At 41.8% G+C, this 25,227-nt stretch overlaps 1 protein-coding gene across 2 annotated transcripts in view; it reads left to right on the top strand.

The window, feature by feature from the left end:
- The window catches only part of MAN1C1 (mannosidase alpha class 1C member 1), a 222,013-nt gene extending 199,276 nt beyond the window's left edge, over positions 1-22,737 (top strand). For both annotated transcript variants that reach the window (XM_074218080.1, XM_074218081.1), the window contains exons 8-12: positions 6,627-6,742; positions 10,693-10,912; positions 15,241-15,413; positions 20,539-20,654; positions 21,878-22,737. In XM_074218080.1, the coding sequence (XP_074074181.1) occupies positions 6,627-6,742; positions 10,693-10,912; positions 15,241-15,413; positions 20,539-20,654; positions 21,878-21,995 (743 nt within the window). In that variant the 3' untranslated portion in view covers positions 21,996-22,737. The remainder of the gene's footprint in view (positions 1-6,626; positions 6,743-10,692; positions 10,913-15,240; positions 15,414-20,538; positions 20,655-21,877) is intronic.
- The last annotated feature ends 2,490 nt before the right edge of the window (positions 22,738-25,227 follow it).

The raw sequence follows: 25,227 nt of genomic DNA, 5'->3' as shown, positions 1-25,227 counted from the left end.
TAACCAGAAGCCCCCTGCATAGGGGACAGCTAGATAGTACAATGGAGAGAGTACTGAACTTAGGGTCAGAAAGAATAAATTCATATCATGCCTCAGACATTTACTGGACAAATCATATTCTTTGTGTGCCTCAGTTTCATTATCTGTAAATACAGGGGTAATAGCACCTATCTCACTGGGATATTGTGAGGATCAAATGGGTTAATATCTGTGAAATATTTTGTAATAAAGTATTAAATAAGTGCTAGCTATCATTATTTTCATTGGTATTATTATTATTATTATGTATGACAAGTAGCTGTTAAGACCCCATATGACAGGGAACCTATTGCCTTTTTTTCAGGCTGCTCAGCATTACTGGTCCTCCCACCAAGAGAGGAATGGGAGACTTTGTAAAATGGATCAAAAAGGTTAAGAATCTTTGGCTCTGTGGTTACAACCGATGGGGGGGGGGGTGGAATTTTAGAATCCACCTCCTCCAAGTACTCATTCAGGATATTGCATGGAATAAATGACAAAGGCAGGTTTTTAAACAAGGGCCCTCTAATCCAGAATCAAAGTACTTTTTCCATGAATCTAGACATAATCTACATGGCAAAGGAGAGCTTCCCTCTCTAGAATTCCCCTAGCCAATGAAATATGTTGAGACTTACTTCCTGCCACCAAAAGAATCATCATCATTATTATTATTATTATTACTTTGTAAGGCTTTAATAAGTTTAACACTGCTTTGAAAGGGCCTTTATAGAGAGAGAGGAAGAGATCTGGAAGTCAATGACCTTGAGGTAATCATTGAAACTATGAGAACTGACAATAGAGTACAAGTAAAGAGAGAGGAGAAGAAGGCCCAGGACAGAGCTCTGAGGATCACCATAACTAGGAGAGAGGTGATGGCTGATAATCTAGTATAGGAGACTGGGAAGGAGCAGCAAGAAGAGAAGTAGAATCCAAGGAAGGAGAAATAGAGACAGAGATAGAGAGACAGAGACACAGAAACACAAAGAGACAGAGAGACCAGAAGGACGATGTGATCAGAAGTTACAAAAACAGTAGAGAAATAAAGGAGGATAGGACCTGGGAAAAAAGCCCTTGGGTAGAGAGGTGAGGTCTAATAGGATTGGGGAGAATCAGAAGGGAGATTGCAGCAGATTGAGAAGGGATTGATAGTGAGCAAATGGAAAACAGATGCAGATAATAACAGGAGCAAGCATTTATATTGCATCTTCTTAGGTACCAGACACTGTTTTCAGAGTTTTCCAAAGATTTTCTCATTCAGTCTTCACTGAGGGGTAGGAACTATTATTTATTCCTATTTTAGAAGTGAGAAAATTGAGGCAGCTTGAAATGACTTGCCCAGTGTCACCCAGCTAAAAGTGACTGAGACAAGATTTGAGCTTGGCTCTTCCTGCCTTTGGTTCAGGACTCTATCTTTGCCACTTTGCCCCCTGCTTCCCCTTAGAAGTCTCTTAAGCAGATGATTTTTTTTTCATAATTGGGCTGTTACTGGGAGATGAGTAGGATGAGAATTCAGGAGGCAATAGGCTTTTTAGGATGGGGTTTGGGGGTGGAATTCAGTGTATTTGTGGGAATCAGTGGGTAGAGAGAGAAAATGAGAGGGGAAGATGAAGGGGCAAGCTGCTGCTGCTGCAGGAGATGAGAGGGGGCATTGTGGAAGTGCACAGGTACAGAAGCTGGCTTTGGCAAGCACCGTACCCACCTCTCGCTCAGTCAGAAGTAAAGAATGAGTGTGTGACTGATAACAAAGAGGTTCTGAGCTACAGGAGGGGGAGGACAACGAGGGAGCTCTTGGAGAGGCTGACCTTTCATTGCTCATTTTACAAAGGAAGAATTGGAGATCCTAAGTAGCTGAATGACTCCCTCTGGGTTTCATTCCAGGGCTTCTGTCTCCATATCCAGTGATCTTTTCACTAACAGCAGCTAAGTGCCACAGTGGAAGGAGTATCAGACCTGGAGCCAGGAAAACCTGAGTTCAGATCCAACCTCAGATTCTTACGAACTATATAACCCTGGGCAAGTTATTTAACTTCTTCTTGCTTCTATTTCCTTATCTGCAAAATGATGATAATAATATCTCCAACCTGCCTCCTGGATTGTTGTAAAGCTCAAATGACATAAAGATTATAATGTGCACCTAGCACATAGTAAGTGCATTGTGACTATCAGCTATTATTATAATGCCCTTACACTCCTCTCTCTTCTGAGGTCTTCCATTTCAGGTCTGTTTATCTCCTATTCTAAGGGTCTTTGCAGCTCCAATATTTCGAGACCTCTTCCTAATCTGGTGTATATCCATCTCTGACTTGCTTAAGACCCTAGATTTAAAGCTAGAAGAGACCTCCAAAACTACCTAGTCTGGTTTTCTTTTTTACAGATGGGGAAACTGAGGCCCAGGGAAGATAAAATTATTTTCTAAGATCAAACAGATAATAAGCAATAGAAACAAACTTTGAACCTAGGCCCTTTGATTTCAGAGTCAGAATTCTCTCCACTGTACCATGTCGCCCCTATTAAAATATTCTAAGGGCCCTCCCTGTTCAGACTTTTTTTGCTCCAAGACCCTTCCCAGCTCTGACATTCCATGTTATAAGGACTCTCCTAGTTCTGATATTTTGTAAGTGCCCTCCCAGTTCTAACATCCTAGGTTCTAAGGGCCATCCCAGCTATGACATTTTGTGTACTAAGACCCCTCCCAGCTCCAACATTCTGAATTTTAAGGGCCCTCCCATCTCTGACATTCTGTGTCATAAAAGTCCTCTCAGTTTTGATATTTTAGGTACTAAGGCCCCCTCCCAGCTTTGACATTCTATATACTAAGATCCACCCAATTCTAACATTATGTGTTCTTGGGCCCCTCCCAGTTCTGACATTTTGATTTTCTCTGAGTGGAATGGGCAGTTTCTTCATCTATAAATAAAATAACAACACCCCATTTCCCAGAACACTGGTCATCAAATGAGACAACAGGTAAGAAGGCCCTCTGAAAAATGCAGGCATTGTATGTTGTTCTGAGGCTTCTCTGCAGTACTAGAAACGGCATGAGCATCCTCTGGGATCCCCGAAGGAACTGAGAACTGTGAAGCTCTTTGCATATCTATGAGGCCAGGAGGTCCAGAAATTATGACCTCCCCCCTACCAATGAGCTCATCCCAGTGTGACCTCTAGCAAAAACCACTTACAAAGCAGAAAGTATTTTTAACCAAATCATCCTACTGCCAGATCTTTGGCACTGGGAGAAAAGGATGGTCTGAATTACTGATGATAGTCACAAGAGCAGACAGTTCAAGAATTGTTGCTTCTCTTAATTATAAGACATTGACTATAAAGAGATAAACTCTTTTGGCTGGTAGTAGCATAAGGCCAGTGCTGCAGACCCTTTGGCAAGATGGGCTGCCCCTGGCCTGAACACTTACCTTTCTTTCCAATCCAAGAGGAGACCTCCCTGAAGAAATCATAATTCCTCCCCCTGCTGGGCCAAGAGAGCCAGATTGGGTGAAAATCTGTTATGCATGGAAAATTGTTCTCCATTAATAAAATATGAGGCCTGTGGCTGGCAAAGATCAGGCATAGAGGGATGAAGGGGAAAAGGGTTGGGCACAGAGCCAAACCACTCAGGTTTGAGCCTCCAGTCCTGATACCTTGGGAGCTGGGTGTGCTCCTGGGCTGGGCAAGAAACTTTGGCCTCCTCATCTGGGAAGTGGGTACAATGATGCCCCTGTCTACCAGACAGAGCACTGTTTTGAAAATAGGGTAAACCTTGAAACACTGGGATGTGGGATAGAATATCTGAAAGGGATGTTAGAACAGGGAATGTCAGAGCTAGGAGGAGCCCTTCAACTACAAAATGTCAGAGCTGGGAGGGTCCTTAGAACTCAGGATGTCAGAGCTGAAAAGGTCCTTGGAACTTAGAATGCCAGAACTGGAAGGGTCCTTAGAACTCAGGATGTCTGAGCTGAAAAGGTCCTTAGAACATAGGATGTCAGAAGTGTCAAAACCCACAATATCAACTTTAGAAGGGATCTTAAAACGTGGAATGTCAAAACTGGGGGAGAACTTAGGGATCATTTTATTCAGCTCTGTAATTTTTGAGATACAATTGAAGTCCAGAAAAAGGAAAGTTATTTCAGTCTGTTCTCAGTTAGGGACAAACATTAGAACAAATGTCTCAATAGTGGCAGCTGACTCACCTTGGAGTCTGCAGCCTAAGAGAAACTGGGGAGAGAGAGGGATTAAGCATGGATGTAAACCCAGGACTTGGGACAAGGGAGACAAATCAAGCTGGCAAGAAGCAAGTAACCACCCTAACTACACTATACTTCCCCTTGTCCAATTTTGTATATAGGACTTCAAGGTTTGAAAATTGATTTACAAATATTATTTCATTTTTTCCTCACAACAACCCTGAGAGGTAAGGGCTACTATCACAACCATTTTATAGCTAAGGAAACTGAGGCAAACAGACATTAAGTGACTTTACCCAAAGTCACACAGTAAGTATCTGAATCTGGATTTGAACTCAGGTCTTCCTGACTCCATGTTTCAGTGCTCCAGCCACTATTCCCAGCTACCTAGAGATGAGAGTGGTGGAGGGTGGGAGTGGAAAGGGGCAGTGCCTCCCACAATTTCTTCAAAACATCAGAGAGCCAGAGGCCATTGGTACAATGGTATCAAGAGGTGAGTCTGCCCAGGGAATTACATACAGTAGGTGCTTGATAAATGCTGTTGAGCTGAACTGGCTCAAGAGCTTTTTTTTCACTAGATTGCCCTTCCATTAATTGTTGGCCTCCATTTATTCTAATTTGCTAAATTTAAATCCTATTCTTTTCTGAAGTCTTTGCACTGGAGGGTTTAAATGACTAAATTAAGTCTCATTTGCACTTCTTTAGCCATTTATGAACCTGCCCAGCATTAATTACCATGTATGTCATCAAGTAATAAAAGTCTCTGAACTCTCTACCATCTGATTATGTTTAAAAAAAAACCCCACAGCTCATTTACACTTAATAACTAGAAGGCCCTGCTCCCTTCAGATGATTTATGTCTGCTTTGGAACAGGCCTGTGCAATTTGCCCAGATAATCGTGACCATTCAGCCAGTGATGGTCTTCAAGTCATTGAATGAAAGTCTCTTAGAGCTTGGAGGATCACTCAGAGGGTACCATGTCCATCCCCTACCTCAACATGAAATCCCACTACAGCACACCCAGCACATGGCCATCCATGCTCTCCCCTTAACAACCATGAAGGACAGGGAACTAAAAACCACCTTATATTCATTTTGTTTGTATTTAATATGGCCTTGAGTCAGGAAGACCTGAGTTCAATCCAACCTCAGACACTTACTAGCTGTGTAATCCTGAACAAGTAACTTAAACCTGTTTACCTTAGTTTTCTAATCTGTAAACTGAGCTGGAGAAGGAAATGGCGAATCACTCCAGTATCTCAGCCAAGAAAACTCCAAATGGGGTCATGGAAAGTCAGACATGACCAAAACAAGATGTATGCACTTATATATGGATGTCTCATCCAATAGAATGTGAACTCCTTCAGGGGAGTTTTTGTATACTAAGCACAGAGCACACATCTACATATCTTTTCACTCTAAAGCTGAAGGATTGAGGGCTAGGAAAGGGAACACTTGCCCAAGGTCACCATGGGGCAAGATTTGAACTCAGGCCCCTTGACTCTGCAAGCAATACTTTATGCTGAACTGCAGGATTCACTCACTGGTTCTTATTCTCTATTCTACCCCCTAGAGCAAGTGTCATCAACAATTTTACTATCATGTGCTCCCCAAATCTTCTCATCTCCAGGCTCACCCACCCTATTTCTTGAATCATTCCTAATATGACATGAGCCCCTCACAATCTCAGTCACCTTTCTTAATTCTTTCAAAGTTTATTTTCTTCCTTCCTTCCTTCATGTCTTCCTTATTGCTTTCCTTCCTTCCTTTCATTATTTTTCTTCCATCTCCTCTCTCTTTTTCTTTCTTTTTCTCCCTCCCTCCCTCCATTCTTTCTTCCTTTGTTTCTTCATTCTCTCTCTCTCTCTCTCTCTCTCTCTCTCTCTCTCTCTCTCTGTCTCTCTCTGTCTCTCTCTGTCTCTGTCTCTGTCTCTCCATCCCTCCCTCTCCCTGTCTCTTCTGTCTCTGTCTCTGTCTGTCTCTGTCTGTCTCTCTCTCTCTCTCTCTCTCTCTCTGTCTCTCTCTGTCTCTCTCTGTCTCTGTCTCTCTCTCTCCATCCCTCCCTCTCCCTGTCTCTCTCTCTCTCTCTGTCTCTCTCTGTCTCTCTCTGTCTCTGTCTCTGTCTCTCCATCCCTCCCTCTCCCTGTCTCTTCTGTCTCTGTCTCTGTCTGTCTCTGTCTGTCTCTCTCTCTCTCTCTGTCTCTGTCTGTCTCTCTCTCTCTCTCTCTCTCTCTGTCTCTCTCTCTCCATCCCTCCCTCTCCCTGTCTCTCTCTCTCTCTCTCTCTCTCTCTCTCTCTCTCTCTCTCTCTCTCCCCCTCTCTCCTTTCTTTCTTTCTCTTACTAATTAACTCCCCCATGGGTGGCTGCCCTGAGGCATCTGACCAGTTGCGTGGTAACCATTCTTGTGCCTCTTCTCTCCTCGCAGACCATGTCTCTATTGGAGGACTTGGGGACAGTTTCTATGAATATTTGATCAAGGCCTGGTTGATGTCAGCCAAGACAGACATAGAAGCTAAAAATATGTACTATACGGCCCTTGAGGTAAGAAACTGATTCTGTCCTTTTAGGAACAAGTTGGTAATTAGTTGCCTACAATCCCCAAATCCTAGAACTGACAAGGATCTGAGAGGTCATCTGATCATTTTCTGGGTACCACAGGGACTTTAAAATGTCCTGAGGGGGATGAGCCAGAGTCTTTTTCTAGAGCTTTATCACAGGTGCAGGGCAACTCTTATCAGAGGCATGTCCTTCCCACTGCCACTGGGGGTGGTGCCAGGCACTCCAAAGAGTACAAGTCTCCCTGGCAAGAAAAAACACAGGTACTCACTGTTCCTCTGGCAACACACCCCGCCCCAGTGTGTGCTCTGGAGAAGAGACATAAAGATGTAATGAAAGATGGAAAGAAAGAAGAGAGGGGGAGGGAGGGAGGAAGGAAGGAAGGAAGGAAGGAAGGAAGGAAGGAAGGAAGGAAGGAAGGAAGGAATGGAGGGAAAAAGGAAGGGAGAAAAGGAGAAGCAAGAAGGGAAAGAAAGAAATGAAAGAGAAAGAAAGACATTAAGTTCAACTTTCATAGTATGTGTATGTACAAATACAAAACTAGAACAAGCTCTAGTCTCAAAAAACAAATATTGGAAAGAAGAAAGAAGACAAGACTTTTGGAAGAGCCAAAAGGTGATCAAGGAAGGGTGCTTTGGCCTGGGAAGCCCCAGGATTAGGGAGCTTAATCCTAGACAATGCAACCACTTCTTTCCATTTTCATTGATTATCTGCCTTTCCAAGGTGGTAAATCCTTACCCAGCCTTTGTTTCCATGCCCAATGAGGGGAACTCTCTCCTTTTAGAAATAGATCTTTCTACAGAAAGACAGTTCAGTCTGTCAGAGAAGTTCTTCAAACTGAGCTGTGGTTGATTATCTCTAATTTGTTGTTATTGTGTTCAACTTATTGTGACTCCCATTTGGGGGTTTACTGGCAAAGATCTTGGAGTGGTTTTCCATTTCCTTTTCCAGTTCATTTTACAGATGAGGAAACTGAGGCATTCAGAATTAGTGACTTGCCCAAGGTTACACAGCTAGTAAGTATCTGAGACTGGATTTGAACTCAGAAAGATGAGTCTTCCCTAAACCAGGTGCTCTGGGCACAGTGACACCTATCTTACCCTGTAATTATCTTGTTTGTATCTAGTTATTGGCTAGTGTCTTCTTGTTAGACTGTGAACTCCTTGAGGGCAGGAACTTTCCTTTCTTTGTATCTCTGGTGTTTAGGACAGGGTTTGAGCTCATTATATTTAATTAATGCTTATCTACTGGCTAATTGAACCTGCCTCTCAGGGCTCCTAGTCCTGCCCTGTGAGGAAAAGCAGAACAAATGGAGCACAGTAGAAGGAAAATGCTCTTCTTTGGAATCAGAGGAGCTAGGTCAGTGGTGGGATTCAGGAGGTTTGCACTGGCTTGGTAGAGCCAATACCTAATTTTATGTTGAGTTCATTGAACTGGTTGTTAAAATGGTACTTGTAACCAGGATTCTCTCTAAGGTGGGCTCCCGGGCTCCCAATATGGAAATCACAAATTTGCATTCCTTACTCTTTTAATGTTCATCTGCTCAACAGCATTTTCTAAGCGCCTGTAGTATTGTTCATTCCATCCATAGGCAAAAAAAAAAAAAATTGACAGAACTATGCTTGTAATGTTTATTTTATTCATTTTTAAAACTCATTATACCTTTGATGAAATATTACATTTTAATTTCCTCGTTTTTGTTACTTCAGTAAACAGACATATAATGTAAAGAGAAAGTGTCAAACAACCAGGGGGTGACAAGCTGTCATTTGTTTCCACTTTGTGTTATACCCAAAATTTCCTTGAAATATTATGAGTATACTGGTGTTCCCTGAACAGTGAAACCAATAGGAAGCTGGGGCACAATGAATCAATAGAAATATAGATTTTGGGGGTCATCTCATCACCCTTTAATAAAGCTGTGAAAGTAGGGAAAAAAAGAGAATAGGTAGAATAAGCTTTGGTTCAGCGTATGTTCCAACATTGGTTGCTGTGGTCATGTGGCTGCTTTCTCTCCATAAGGACACATTTACTTAATCTTAATTCCCCCTCCATTTCCCCCAAACTCTCCCAATTTCCTTTTAGGCAGTAATCTAGTTTTGTATACCTCTTTTATTGTTCTTGTTTGAGTATTAAATGCATGAAATATTAAGCTACCTTTCAGTATATCTTTTTGTATCCTTAAAATGGTCATTAGGTCAAAGAACTGGTTGTTAATTTATTTGAATCCCACCACTGATCTGGGTTCAAATGCTACCTCTCTCACTACCTGTGTGTCCTTAGGGAATAAGGATAAGAATCACTTAACTTTAATGGGACTTGATTTTCTCATTTGTAAAATGAGGGAGTTGGGGTTCACTGGCCAGAGTGCTGAACTTGGAGTCTGAAAAATTTGAGTTTGAATCCTAAGATACTACCTAGTCGAGTGACCCTGGGCAAGTCATTTAACTTTTCTTAACCTCAGTTTCTTCATCTATAAAATGTAGTTAATCAAAATACCCATCTCACAGGTAGGAATCAGACAAGGACAAATATAAAGTGATTTGTGAACATTAAAAGGTTATTTAAATGCTAACTCTTTTATTAATTAGAGGTAACTAGATGATCTCTAAGGTTTTTTCAAGCTGTAGAGATAGGATACCTGTTCCATAGGACATGTCACCCTTTTAATACTTGGAAGACAATGATCGTCTTGCCCCCCCACTCCTACCCCCAAGGGAGTCACACTTCAAGATTAATTCTCTGTAACTCATTCCAGGAAGGAATTTAGGACCAGAGGTGAGCAGTGATGAGCAGCCTAGAGTGGCAGAGACCTAGATGTCCAATCACATCCCAGTGTTCATGGACTTGTCTTGCTTTGCATTTCCCCTGCTACATAGTGGGTTCTTGACTTGTCTACCCTGAATCCTAAAGAAAAAGCAGAAGTTGGGAAGGAAGCTCTTTCCAGGCAGGAAGGCATAGCCTATCCTATGGCAGGAGATAGCAGGTTCAATCTGGGTAATTGGACTTGAACACTCCATTCTGACTGAATTCTTCAAATGTTGCATTTTACTGGCTTCCTTTCCTCCTTTATCAGTGACATGATGATAATAAACCTTGACTGTGGATGGTGATGTTGCCAATTGTGAGTCCATCATTTGTTATCTAAGCAAATTGCAGACTTTGCTTCATTATTTGTAGCTCCTAAAACTGTTTTTCTTAAAGAGACAGAAGAGAAGGTCTCAAAGGAACTCAAAAGATCAACAGGAAGACTAGGTCCTTTCATCATTGGATTCTGAGAAGGATTTTGCATGTGCCTCGCTCCCTTCATGTCATTTCACTGTCCATTTCAGACTGTCCAGTTTGGCCTATGAACATTGAAATAAAATTCTGTGTACATTGAAAAAAAGTTTGGATAGGAGTTCCAGAATCTAACCTGAATCTCAACTCTGCCTCTAATTCTACTGTGGATAGAGTGCTCCCCTACTCTGGCCCATGGTTTCCTCTGTTAAATGAAGAGGGCTGGACCAGATGACCGCTAAAGCCCCTTCAAGTTCCAAATCTGTGATTTTAAGTTCATGAGCATTTGGGGGCCCATTATGTTTGGAACAGAGCTTTACCATCAGTCGGTTCTTTCTACTAATGGCCTTGAAATGGGTCCATTGGCCCTAGTTTCTTGTAATAGAGGAAAAACACTTCAAGGTGAATCCACTGATCGGTAATGAACAGCTCCCCACAGCCATGCTGTTGGCTACTGGTTTGTCATTAGTCTTGAACTGGTAAAGTCACAGGAAGGCTATTTCTGGGGAAGAGGGGGTTAGTTGGTCACATATGTCTGGATCTGGTTCTTTGTCTTTTACTGAAATATACAAAATAATTGGTTCCTTCTCCTTCTTCTCATACCCCTTTCCCCTGATTCCCTCCATTTCCCCTAAACTCTCCCAATTTCCTTTTAGGCAATAGAAACCCACTTACTGCAGAAATCTCAGGAGGGACTAACTTATATTGCCGAGTGGAAAGGGGGTGTCCTGGACCATAAGATGGGACACTTGGCATGTTTCTCTGGTGGCATGATCGCCCTCGGGGCAGAGGATGCAGAAATGGGGAAGAAGAACCACTACATGGAGCTTGCTGCCCAGATCACAAATACATGTCATGAATCTTACATTCGCACAGGTAAGGCCTTGAATAGGTGTCAGAGATAGAGAGATAGATGGAGACACAGAGACTTAGAGAGATAGATAAAAGAATACAGAGACAAAGACAGAAAGGAGAAGACAGGGAAAGACAGATGGAGGCAGATGGAGAGAGGAGAGAGACAGAGACAGAGAAGTAGAAGCAGAAGAAGAAGAGGAGGAAGAGAGTCAGCAGTGATGAGTAAGAACTCAAGCCTTGAGAAGGACTTCTAAGCCTTTCACAGCAGTGAAAGAGAGGACTATGAGACTTTTGCGGGATTTTTTTTTCAAGGTAGGTCTGTAAGAAGAGAGTTTATGTGGGCAGGGATGCGGGGGGAGAAGGGGTCAGAAATAGGAGAAAGAAAAAGATAGAAGGAAATGGAGAGAAAGAGACAGAGTTGGAAAGAAATAAAGAAATAAGGAACATCTCTCTGTAAACCACAGGAAAAGGCTTCCGCGATTCCTCATATCTCTGGGAATTACAGGGTCCCAACCACCAGCCCCCAGAATATTCCTCCTCTTCAAATCAAAGCCCCTTGGTGGATCACTCCCTGTCCCCATCACATTGGCTGAACTGAGATAAACCCTAAGTCACTGAACAATTGGTGCTTTTCCTTATTAGGGTCCCTATCTACTGTTCCATCCTAACCCCAACCTGTCAAGGAGGCCAAGTGCCCACCCCAAAGGCATAAGTAGTTAATAGTATAGAAATGCTTTGAACATAGAGCAAATGGTAAGCAGACATTCCCTCCAGCAGTAAGGGTCAGGTCAAGATGCACAGCTGAGACTCCAGTTATAATTTGAAGGAGATCAAAGGCTCAGGCTTAAGCTTTCATCATCTTTCTCTGTCAATGATGTCCCCAGCTGTAAAACCTATGATTCCCTGGAGCATTCATCCTTGACCCTCCTTAGTCACTGGATGGGCAGCCGGTGTCCCCTCCAGCTCAGAAACTCTGATGGGGGCCATTCATCTGGCAGAGCCTGGGACTAGAAATGTCACAGGGCCCAGATCCTTTCAATTTCTGATTCACCTGCATTTTTCACAAAAGATGCACAACTTGAGAGGCAGAAAGTTGTTGTGGAAAGAATACTGAACTCAGAATTGCAAGACCATGGTCCAGATCCTTCTTCTGCCAATTGCTAACTGGATAACCTTGAATTAGATGCTAAACCTCTCTAAGCCTCAGTTTCCTCATCTGTAAGATAAAAGGGTTGGACTAGATCATCTCTAAGGTTTCTTCTAGCTCTGACCTCCTGAGTTCTAGGGGATCTCCCAGCTCTGATCTTTTGTGTTCAAAGGGCTCTCCCAGTTTTGACCTTTTATGTTCAGATCTTCTGTGATCCTAGGTCCAAGCCAACTCTGAGGGTCTTTGATTCTAATCCTCCCATAAAACCTAAGCTCCCTTAAATGCCAGTTTAAAAAATTATTTAATTCATACAGTAGAGTCAGGGAGTTGCTGAAGTTTATGAACGTTCAAAATCACCAAGACAACCCCCTCATTTAAAATCTGAGGTCCTGAGAAGGGAAGAATTTTGCTCAAGGGTCATCTAGCAGGTTCTTGGAAGTGTCCTGACTTTTCTAGTCATTCCCATTGACTGGTTGCTGAAGGCAGATAGGGTGTATGAGGGATCAGTCCCCATTGGGATTCTGGGCTACCTGGTTCTCTGCCACAAAGACAAGACTTTGATTAAGACTAGTGAAGATAAAAATCATCCATGAGTTTGTGTCAAGGTTTCTGAATCACTTTCCCAGGCCTTTACTCCCACCTCTCAGACCAGAGTTATTGCCAATGCTCTGAAGGAAGGCCCCCTAATTTTCAAATAATAATATGTTGCTTTGAGTGAATTTGAAAACTAAGAAATAGAAACTGTTGGAAAAAGTCAAGCACCATCCCATTCCTGACTAACAGACACAAGAAGAGGATTTCTCTGAGAGCTTCACTGGTCATTGTCCTTGATGACCTCTCTGCTCATCTGAATGGTCCCAGCTCTCCCACTGTGTCCTGGAAAGCAATATGTCTCCCCTCTTCATAGCTTAGCTTGCCTATCTGCAAATGAGAGGGAAGGTTAGAACTATTTCCCAAGGTCTCTTTCACTTCTATCATTTTGTTAGGTACTAAGAGGGTTGAAACTAGATAACCTCTACCGGACCCTTCCCATTTGGAAATCTATTCCTTTTACCTAGAAACAGAGCAAGAGTCTTATTTCTTACCCATCCCTGTTATTTTCAGGACCATCCTGACCACCATTCCTTTTTCAGGTGTTGTCTCCCCTTCCCAAAACTCCTTCCATTATGGAGAGCAGTCTGGGTTGTTTGTTGTTTGTCCTTGGTTCTTGAAGAGGAGCATGACATCAGGGAGGCGATACCATGATATGCTAGTGACTTGCATTTAAATGAAGAAGGGCTGTACAAAGCCACCAGTCTCACTTTCTCCTCTGGAGCAATTTGAGCTATTCCCAAAACTATATGACTATACATATTCTTTGGCCCTAATACCTCTTTTGGGTCTATACCCCCAAAGAAATCAAAGAAAAAGGGAAAGGACCCATATTTATAAAAAACATTAATAGCAATTCTTTTGTGAATTGCAAATTGAAGGGCTGCCCATCAATCAGGTGGTGGCTCAACAAGTTATGGTAGTAAAAATGATGGAATATTCGTGTGTTGTAAGAAGTGATGAAGGAGGTGATTTCAGAAAACCCTTGGAAGACTTTTATGAACTAATGAAAACTGAAATGAGAAGAACCAGAACAATTTATTCAATAATAGCAATATTGCAAAAATACTTTTGAAAAACTTGGGGAGTCTGATCAATTCAGTAACTGACCACTAAAGGACTTAGGATATAACAGAGTCCCCATCAGATAATAAAGAAGTGAAAAGCTCAAGACTATAGATTGAGGCACATACATATGTGCGTATACATGTATATATTTATCATGACTAATGAAGGAATTTGTTTCTTTACCATATGTTATAAATTTTTTCCTTTTTTTTTTTTGAGGCAATCAGGGTTAAGTGACTTGCCCGTCACATAGATAGTAGGGATCCGAAGCTGAATTTGAACTCATATCTTCCTCACTCTGAAGCCTCTATGTTATCCTCTATGCCAACTAGCTGTCCCCAAAATTTTAATTAATTATTTTTAAAATGATATAGTCTCCTTGAGGGCAGAGCTATCACTGCTTTGTATTCTCAGTGCTCAGCTGTTGGGTGGTGCAGTACCAGGCCTAGAGTCAGAAAGACCTAAATTCAAATCCAACCTCAGAAACTTACTAGCTGTGTGACCCTGGGCAAGTCACTTCACTTCTTGCCTCAGTTTACTCGTCTATAAAACATGGACCACAGCAGTGCCTATCTCCCAGGATTGTTTTGAGGATCAAATGAGATCATTGTAAAGCATTTAATGGGGCCTGGTACATAGTAAAAGCTATAAATGTTAGTCATTGTTATAATTATTGTTCTTACTATTGGCACATAATCACTTTTTTATACAAGTTTTTTCATTCATTAATTCATTTGATTACTGGCAATTCATTTGATTACTCTCCTGGTACATGGATTATAGGCTTTGGATCTTGAAAGGACTCTAGAAAAGAGTTCATTGCTCAATCACCCTGGACAAGTCACTTCCCCTCAGTCTGCTCATCTATAAAATGGGAAGACTGACATCTGCACTGCCTATCTCACAGGGCTGCGATGAGAAGAGTCATAAGTAAGCCTCTGTGCATTGTAGAAATGCCACCTAATAGTCTCATCTACTTCCCCTCCTCATTTTACAGCTGATGATCTTGGGACTCAGAGAAGGACCAAAGACCTCACCCAAAGTCACAAAGCTAGTAGGGAGCAGAGGCAGCCAGGTTCCAGACTCCTGGTCCAAGGTTCACTTTGTCTTAGTCTGAAGAAATCCTTGAAAAGAAAATGGGGAAGGGGCTCCAGTTCAGAATGGGGCAAGGGTGCTGTCTGTCTTCAGGACTTTGAAGAGCTATTCTGCTCAATGTGTTTTCCTTGGCTCTAGAGGGCAGAACCTGAGCTTGGAGTTGGGATGGTTTCAAAGGGATGGTTTGGCCTTGACGTCTACATTTCCTACCAATGAACTGTCCATGGTACAGGTTGGCCAGAGCAGTAACAGGTGGCCGCCCCCAGAGGTCTTCAGGCAAAGATAGGATGATCCTTTGTGGAATATGTTATAGAAGGGGCCTCTTGTTCCCCTGGAGACTAGGCCAGGTGGTCTCTGAGGTCTCCTACAGCTCCCAGAGTCTGTGACGAGGATCTCTGGACATTAAGACAAGTGACTATGACTGACTGTCCTCTGCTCACCTTCTCAGGAACTAAGCTGGGACCTGAGGTATTTTGGTTTGATTTTGGAAGCGAAGCCACAACATCCAGCCCAAGCGAGAGCTACTACATCCTGAGGCCGGAGGTGGTAGAAAGTTATATGTACATGTGGCGTCTGACTCACGATCCCAAGTACCGCCAGTGGGGCTGGGAAGTTGTGGAGGTAAGAGTAGATCTCACAGAAAGATGTAACCTTCCCCATCCCACCCACACACACCTGTGAGTCTCACCTGTGAAAAAGGAAACAGACAATCTTGCTGCTACCTTTTGTGACTTCACAAAGACTTGAAATAAACAAAAGTTGTTTTATATAACTTTTATTAGCATATATATGTAAAACTTTTATGCAACATAAAAGTTCACAGTTGAATGAATATGCAAAAAATGAAGTATTTGTGTTTACCAATTGTTAAATTCATAACAAAAAAAGGAAAAAAATTTTAAAAAAACAAGGAGGGAGTAAAGAAAGCTAGACCACTGGACAGTGGATATTCAGTTTCATGAAGGCCATACTGGTGGGAAATGAATCTATTCTACTGTCCTCCACATTGATTTAATCATCTCTTTACAGTAGTAACATGGAAAGGAACATTTATTAAGTGCCTACTATGTATCAGTTATATGACATGTGCTTTAAGCCCTTTTTACAGTTGAGGAAACTGAGGCAAACCAAGACTGAGCACTTGCTGGTGCTCAACACCCAGCTAGAAAGTGTTCAAGGTCAGATTTGAACTCAGGTTTTCCTGTCTCCAAGCCCAGCATTCTCTCCACTCATTGCATTACCACCTGCCTTAAAACTGGGCTAGAGAATCAGGAACCCTGCTGTTTCTGAGCTGAATGACCTTGGGTGGGTGAGTTCCCCTTCTCAGAGCCCATTTCTTTATCTGTAAAATATATACTTTAGGGCAACTAGGTGGTGCAGCGGATAGAGCACTGACCCTGGAGTCAGGAAGACCTGAATTCAAATCTAGCCTCAAACACTTGATAATCACCTAGCTATGTGATCTTGGGCAAGTCACTTAAAAACCTCATTGCCTTAAGTAAGTAAAATTTAAATAAAAAAATTACCTCTTGCCTCATTGAGTTGGGAATGAAGCACTTTGGAAGACAAAGTACTATAAAAATGATAAGATTTTAATCTTTCCATTGAGAGACCTGGTCATTAATGTGGGAGAAATTGTACTGAACTGGATATCAGGATTCCCGGACTCGGATTCCCTTTCTGAAATTTGTCAGCAAAGCTACCCTGACCCTTCAACAACTGTGTCCTTTCTTGGGCCTCCCTTGTATCTTCTGTGAAATGAGGATACTAATATTCACCCTATCATAATCAAAGATTACTGGGAAGAAACTACTTTGCAAACCTTATTCTTTAATAAGGAATTACTACTACTACTATTACTACTACTACTACTACTACTACTATAGGAATCTGGGATTATTGTTATTGTTATCATCATCATCATCACTGATTAGTTTTTTTATTTAAGGCAATGGGGTTAAGAGTGACTTGCCCAAGGTCACATATTAGGCAATTATTAAGTGTCTGAGGCTGGATTTGAATGCAGGCCTCCTGACTCCAGGGCCAACCATGGTTATTTTTTAAGCAAGACCTTCCTAGTCTGTGACAGTCAGGAGGACCTGAGTTCAAATCTAGACTTCAGGGTCAGTGCTCTATCCGCTGCACCACTTAGCTGCCCCAAGGTATATATTTAACAGATAAAGAAATGGGCTCTGAGAAGGGGAACTCACCCACCCAAGGCCATTCAGCTCAGAAACAGCAGGGTTCCTGATTCTCTAGCCCAGTCTTTCTGCCATATTTCTACATGTCTATGACTCCCAGTGACTTGGGAGAAAGGGGAACAGGAGGAGTAGTTCCTATACAATAAACTGAAGTGACTGGTGACAGTCGGGAAGAGCAGCAGAAATGGGGATGCAGAGAAAGCTTGCCTACCTGTTGAAATTGGAAGGGAGAAATGAAGAGGGGATTAAATACCTAAACAATCCTATCTCAGAAAAAGAAATTCAACAAGCCATCATTGAACTCCCTAAGAAAAAAATCTCCAGGGCCTGATGGATTCACAAGTGAATTATACCAAACATTTAAGGAACAATTGGTTCCAATTCTATATAAACTCTTTGGAAAACTAGGGAAAGATGGAACTCTGCCTAACTCTTTCTATGAAACCAATATGGTGCTGTTACCTAAACCAGGAAGAGTTAAAACAGAGAAAGAAAATTATAGACCTATCTCCCTGATGAATATAGATGTAAAAACCTTAAATAAAATCTTAGCAAAATGATTACAAGTTATTGCTAGGATAATACATTATGATCAAGTAGGATTTATCCCAGGAATTCAGGGTTGGTTCAATATTAGGAAAACTGTTAGTATAATCAATTATATCAACCACAAACCTATCAGAAATTATATGATCATATCAATAGATGCTGAAAAATCTTTTAACAAAATACAGCATCTATTCCTACTAAAAACACTAGAGAGTGTAGGAAAAAATGGACTGTTCCCTTAGAATAATTAGCAGTATTGGGGTGGCTAGGTAGAGTAGTGGATAAAGCACCGGCCCTGGAGTCAGGAGTACCTGGGTTCAAATCCGGTCTCAGACACTTAATAATTACCTAGCTGTGTGGCCTTGGGCAAGCCACTTAACCCCGTTTGCCTTGCAAAAACCTAAAAAACAAACAAAAAAAATAATTAGCAGTATCTATTTGAAACCATCAACAAGCATTATATTCAATGGGGAGAGGCTAGAGGCATTCACAATAAGATCAGGGGTGAAACAAGGGTGTCCACTATCACCACTACTATTCAGTATGGTATTAGAGATGTTAGCTTCAGCAATTAGAGAAGAAAAAGAAATTGAAGCAATTAGAATTGGGAAAGAAGAGACAAAACTCTCACTATTTGCAGATGACATGATGGTCTACCTAGAGAATCCCAAGAAATAATCCAAAAAACTACTGGAAACAATTAGCAACTTTAGCAAAGTTGCCGGTTATGGGAGTCTATTTGCCAAGACAGACTCAGAACTTTTTGAAAACAATTACAAAACACTTCTCACACAAATTAAATCAGATTTAAATAACTGGGCAAATATCAACTGCTCATGGATAGGTAGAGCTAATATAATAAAAATGACAATTCTACCAAAACTAAACTACCTGTTTAGTGCCCTACCAATCAAAATTCCAAAAAAAATACTTTAATGAGTTAGAAGAAATTGTAAGTAAATTCATATGGAGAAATAAAAAGTCAAGAATTTCCAGGAACTTAATGAAAAAAAAGTTCAAAAGAAGGGGGCTTAGCCCTACCTTATCTAGAGTGGTGGACCAGTGGAATAGACTAGGTGTAAAAGCAGGACATGATTATAGTAATCTGCTGTTTGATAAGCCCAAAGAGTCCAGCTATTGGGGATAAAAACTCTCTTTGATAAAAACTGTTGGGAAAATTGGAAGTTAGTATGGAAGAAACTTAGATTAGACCAATACCTCACACCCTTTGCCAAGATAAGATCCAAATGGTTACAGGATTTAGACATAAAAAAACAATACTATAAGCAAATCAGGAGATCAAGGACTAGTTTATCTGTCAGATCTATGGAAAGTTTATGACTAAGGGAGAGTTGGAGAACATCACCAAAAAAACAACTAAATGATTGTGATTACATTAAATTAAAAAGCTTTTGCACAGATAAAACCACTGTAATCAAGATCAAAAGAAATGTAGTAAATTGGGAAACAATCTTTACAACTAATGATTCTGACAAAGGACTCATTTCTAAAATGTACAGAGAACTGAGTCATATTTTTAAAACAAAACACCATTCCCCAATTGACAAATGGTTAAAGGATATGCAAAGGCAATTTACAGATGAGGAGATCAAAGCAATCCATAGCCATATGAAAAATTGCTCTAAATCATTAATTATTAGAGAAATGCAAATTAAAGCTTCTCTGAAGTACCACCTCACACCTCTCAGACTGGCCAATATGACCAGAAAAGGATAATGATCATTGTTGGAAGGGTTGTGGGAAATCTGGGACACTATTACACTGTTGGTGGAGCTGTGAACTCATCCAACCTTTCTGGAAAGAAATTTGGAACTACACCCAAAGGGCAACAAAAAATGTGCATACCCTTTGATCCAGCAATACCACTACTGGGTCTATACCCTGAAGAGATGATGAAAAAGGGTGAAAACATCACTTGTACAAAAATATTTATAGCAGCCCTGTTTGTGGTGGCAAAGAATTGGAAATCAAGTAAATGTCCTTCAATTCAGGAGTGGCTTAGCAAACTGTGGTAAATGTATGTGATGGAACACTATTGTTCTATTAGAAACCAGGAGGGATGGGATTTCAGGGAAGCCTGGAGGGATTTGCATGAACTGATGCTGAGTGAGATGAGCAGAACCAGAAAAGCATTGTACATCCTAACAGCAACATGAGGGTGATGATCCACCTTGAAGGACTTGCTCGTTCCATCATTGCAACAACCAGGGACAATTTTGGGGCTGTCTGCAAAGGGGAATACCATCTGTATCCAGAGAAAGAATTGTGGAGTTTCAACAAAGTTCAAGGACTATTCCCTTTAATTTAGAAAAAAACCCCAGGTATCCTATCTTCTGATCTTGTTATCTCTTAGACTTTTTGTCTCTTCCTTAAGGATATGATTTCTCTCTCATCACACTGAATTTGGATCAAGGTACAAAATGAATACAAAGTAAAGACTGACAGATTGCTTTCGGTGGGGGGGTGGGGAGAAGGAGGGAGGATTGGGGGGAAAATTGTAAAACTCAATATCTTTAATAATAAAAAAAAGAAATTGGAAGGGAGGGTACAGGGAATCCCATCTATATCTTGCTTTGATAGTATTTTCCTTGCATGGTAATATCACTTCAGATAAGACTTAAGGGAGCAGGCATAATGGGAAGATAGCATCAGAAGGCCTCTGTTCAAGTTTAGACTTGACTGCTAACTTGATATGTGGTCTTAAAGAAATCACCTACCCTCCATAGGACTCAGTTTCTTCTTCTGTAAAATGAAGGTAAAGTGTCTCTTGGATCTCCAGTGCTTTACAAACTTAAAGTGCTATGTGATTGTCTGATATCATCTTCCTCTTCATCTGTCTCATTCTTGAAAGAGATTTTCTAAAAAGAAATAACCCATTTAGAGCTGACCACTGCCATGAGTCTCTATTTAGGGCTTTTTCACTCTCCTCTACTTGCAATGTTCTATTATTCTCTTCCTTTTTTTTTTTTTTGTAGGCCCTAGAAAAATACTGTCGGACAGAAACAGGCTTCTCTGGGATCCGAAATGTTTATACTATGTTTCCTGAGCATGATAACATGCAGCAGAGTTTTTTCCTGGCAGAGACACTAAAGTAAGTTCAGACTTTTTTGGAAGATGCTCGTTCCTCTCTCTAAGAGGAACCAAAGGTGTTTGCTAGGGAACAGTTGGGGCTTGGGCAAATTACATGAAGTCTCTTTCTCTCAAAATCATAACTAGGGCAAAACCATAGGGACTTTGACCTGTCCAGGGGGCTGACAACAACTGACTCTATCATTAAAAACAACTGAACTTAACTCCTACTTAGAAAAAATAAGTAGTTCAATGTATGGACTGTCTATACTCCAAGTATGTTTTTCCAGGACTGACCCCAGTTTGCTTCCTCCCTTCTGTGTCCTTTCCCAGGAGCAGCCTCATGTTGCCCTGAGGTTTTTAGGGTCTCTCTTTTCTTGCAAGAAGATAGTGTCCCAGGATCTCTTTGCTCCCTCCACCCTCCTGGTCTTGGGACCTGATATACCAGAGAGACCTGATCTCTCTCTGTGTTCCAAGTTTGAGGTTCCTTCCTTTCCCAGAAGTACTGGACCCTCTCCTCCCTCCCTTTCTCCTGGCATTTTATTAAAAGTAAACTTGGTTGAAATGAATACCCAGATCTCTGAGGTCCCTTCTAACTCTAAGGATTTTGAAATTCTATATTTAAAGTCATTTTAAGAAAATAAATCTCAGACTGGAATTGGGAGACTGGAGGGCAGGAGGAAATATGTTCATTAAACCCAGAGTAAGCTGAGAAGTCCCTACTTAGGAAATAAAGCTGTGGAGTAGAGTTGGGGTACTGAAAAGGTTGACTTTGGGGATCCTGGGTATCTTTAATTCTAGCCTGGGTGGGAGGTCCTGACCCACAGTATTTTGTCTGGAGAAAAGAGAGCAGAGACTATCCCTGGGGACCTGAGAGGCACAGTTCCTAGCTAAGTCCTTCCTTCCCCTTGTCCATAAGCTCCCTGTATTTCAACCTGGGCACATAAATAGTGACGCACTTTCTTCTGGACAATGGTTTCCGTGAGCTCATTTGATCCCAGACAACAATCCTGTGAAGGAGGCAAAGCTCAAGTTGTTTTCCCCACTTTACAGATAAGGAAACCAAAGGGGAAATTGCTTGACCCAGAGGTCTCCAGCTCATAGACTGTGGCCTGCCTCCTAACTTCCACCCACCGTGCAGGTCTCGCTAGGTCTCCTCACTGCCTCTTCTACCAGTGCATTAGGGCTTCTGTGGCGTTTATTCTTTCAGGATGAACAACTAACAACTTCTTCCCATTCATGCAGGTACCTCTATTTGCTGTTCTCTGAAGATGATCTCCTCTCCTTGGAAGACTGGGTGTTCAATACAGAAGCCCACCCACTCCCTGTGGGCCACAAACACAGTCCAGTCAGAGCCCACTAGCCCCTGCCTCTGGATAGCCCCCATTTTTGATGCCAGGTCTGGGCATCCCTGCCAATAGGATCTGCTTTTGAAGGAAGAGTCAGGTCATGTTCCCAATTCACACAGACATCAGGTGGGGCAAATTCCTTGGACAGGCACCTTCTTTTCCTCTATGAGGAACCATGCTGACCTTGAGACAAGACCTTGGTCAAAGGCCATCCAGTACACAGACCATGGACATTCCTTTCTACAGAGTATTTCTATGAGACCCACTGACTTTTCATTCCAGGGGCCAGAGGGAGGAGGAGACAATTATGAGAGTGGGCCCTTCTCCCCTCCCTCCCATTCCATCTTGTTTTGCCTTTTTTTCTATACAGTTGGATTTTATTCCCATTTATAATCACTATTTTCAATATGATGTGCTTTCTTATGTAATGTCCACATGATAAACTTAATCAGTCATTCTCTTCTTCCATCTTGGCCCCATTTTATATATTTTTCTGTGTTTTTTACCTACCATTTAACATTAATTTCCATTCTTGTCACCTGGCTCTCGGATCTGGGGAGAGAGAATGCCTCTACTCCTCAAGGTGAATCAGAGTGTTGTCAATAATTGACCCTCTCTTCCCTGCTACCCATGAACCAGAATAAATGATCTTGTGAAATATGGACTATGGGTGGGTTGATCATCCAGCATCAAGGCCCAGGGAACCCCATACTATATTGTTGTCTGCAATAAAAATTGATTTAAGAAATGCCTTTAGCAAGTGTGTGATCAGTGACTTCTGAAGACACCCTTTTTTTGACACTCTGGGGTGGCAGGGAGGTGAGCCTGGATTCTCAAAGTCTCAGCCAGTGAGTCTTCTTGATTCTGAGGCCAATTCTCTAGTCAGTGTACCACATGCCCCTTTGCAAAAGAAATACATAGGGGTGTCTAGGTGGCGCAGTGGATAGAGCACCTGTCCTGGAGTCAGGAGGACCTGAGTTCAGAACCAGCTTCAGACACTCAATAATTACCTAGCTGTGTGGCCTTGGGCAAGTCACTTAATCCCATTGCCTTGTAAAAACCTTAAAAAAAAGAAATACATAGCAGATTTGGGGGGAGCACTGGTTCTTGGGGATCAGGGAAAGCCTCCTGTTTTGGTGAATATTGCCTAGGCTGAGCCTTGAAAGGTGCAAGGAGTTCCAAAAGGCAGTGAGGGTCAAGGAGGATGGATATTCCAAGCAGGGGAGGCAAAGGTTGTCATAGCTATGACAGATGATGTATGTGGACCAGCTCAATAGACCCTTCAGATGGGAAATGACTGACCAAAATATGGCATCTGGATAGAAAGGATATTATTGTAGAAAGGACATTTTTGCAATTTAAGAAATGACCAATGAAAAGAATTCAGAGAAATCTCAGAAATCATGCAGATGGAAGAAGCAAAATCAGAACATGAACTGCAATTATGTAAATAATAGTTAATGCTTAAATTGTGCTTACCCTGTATTAGATATTGTGCTAAACAAAATATTATCACACATTTGATCTTCACAATAACTGTGAGAGGTAGGTCCTATTATTATTTCCTATTTCCTAAAGAAGAAAACTGAGACAGACAGTTAGCAAGTGACTTGCTCAAAGTCACACAGTTAGGAAGTATCTGGGGCTGGATTTGAACTCTTGTCTTCCTATTTAGTGACTCAATGCTAACTTTATTGTCATTCAGTCATTTCAATCGTGTCCAACTCTTTGTGACCCCATGTGGGGTTTTCTTGGCAAAGATACTGAAGTGATTTTCCCTTCCCTTCTCCAGTTCATTTTACAAATGAGGAAACAGAGACAAACAGGGTTAAATGACTTGCCTAGGATCACACAGTTCACAAGTGTGAGACCAAATTTGAACTCAGGTCTTCCTGACTCTAATTCCAGTGCTCTATCCACTGTTCTAGCTAGCTGCCCCTGAAATCTTTGTACCACTGACAGGTAAAGGGAAAGCAATACTCAAACACAGCCAGGCTCTAAATACAACTAGTGTAGAAATAGAGAAACACATTTCCCCTTTTAATTCTAGACTTTTAATCCCACGATTCCTTCTCTTAGTTGAAAGGTGAGGGGCTATGGGTACAGAATAGTACATATGCTTTCTGACAGTGTGCTGTCTGAATGACCTTGGGAAAATCATCCTGTGCCCAGTTCCCTTTATAAAATAATGATTTCTAAGGTCCATTCTATTTCTACCATCCCTGGGTCAGACTGACTCCTTTAGATGATCTGCAGACTTCCTTCCAGCCCAAATAGTCTGATGACTTCATGTTGCCGCTGTAGGACTAGGCAGAACCAGGCCTCGCTCTTGGGTTGAGGGCAGAAGCAGGGAGTTCTATTTATTTATTTTGGTCTTACGTAACAGAACCATCCTTGAGCTTCTTCTATCGGTTCCTTCTTTTCAGGGTTCTGTAAAGGGAGGATTTGTGTATCTCTGCCTCCTCCTGTAATTTTGGAGCCAAACCTTGGCCCCTTTGTAACTCCCAGGGGTGGCCCATCTTCTACCTGTTCATCCAAATCACTGTTGCTTCTCCTTGCTTTGAGCAAGTTACAAATGTAGCATCTGGCCACCGCCTTGCCTGGGTTTAGAACACAAAAATGAAAAATTCATAAATCGATTGACCACCGGGTGATTTTTTTTTTGCCTTCCAGCAACTCGAGAAGACAATCGACCAAGGCATGGGGGTGGGAGGTCTCATGAGGGGCAGTAAACACCCACACAGATGGATTCACAAACCCTTCTATCACTGCAGTAAATCGATAGGGCCCTCGTGGGTAGAATAAGATCATCTTCCTGGCAACTTAGCTCCATTCCAGAGATAAAAATAAACAGAGCCTTGGGTCCCTAGAGAGGGGATGGGAAATTAGAGAGTGAGTCACAGTTGCTTAAGGTACGAATGAGCCCAGGGAGTTAGAAGACCCCAAATTAAGCCAATCCCGGGTGTAAAAAAGCATCCTCTCTAGAGGGAGAAGGAATCTTAACACATTGTCTTGAAAATAGAATTTCAGTAGAGTTTGGAGAGATAATCCCTTGATTTCCAGCAGATAATTGGTTCTTGCCTTTACATGACCCCAAAGATTGGTGTTTAAAACCTTTCATAACCTGGCCCCCTCCTATCTTTCTAGTCACCTGACATCTGTCTCTCCCCAGGTGCAGTGATCTTGTGACACTGTCCTTCTTGTCATTTCATCAGAAAGACAACCTGTCTCCTACCCCAGAGTCTA

The sequence above is a fragment of the Macrotis lagotis genome, chromosome 1 (genome assembly GCF_037893015.1).
Source record: "Macrotis lagotis isolate mMagLag1 chromosome 1, bilby.v1.9.chrom.fasta, whole genome shotgun sequence".
Classification (NCBI taxonomy): domain Eukaryota; kingdom Metazoa; phylum Chordata; class Mammalia; order Peramelemorphia; family Peramelidae; genus Macrotis; species Macrotis lagotis.
The sequence above is the reverse complement of the archived record's forward strand: the minus strand, read 5'-3'. Positions and strand labels throughout refer to the sequence as shown.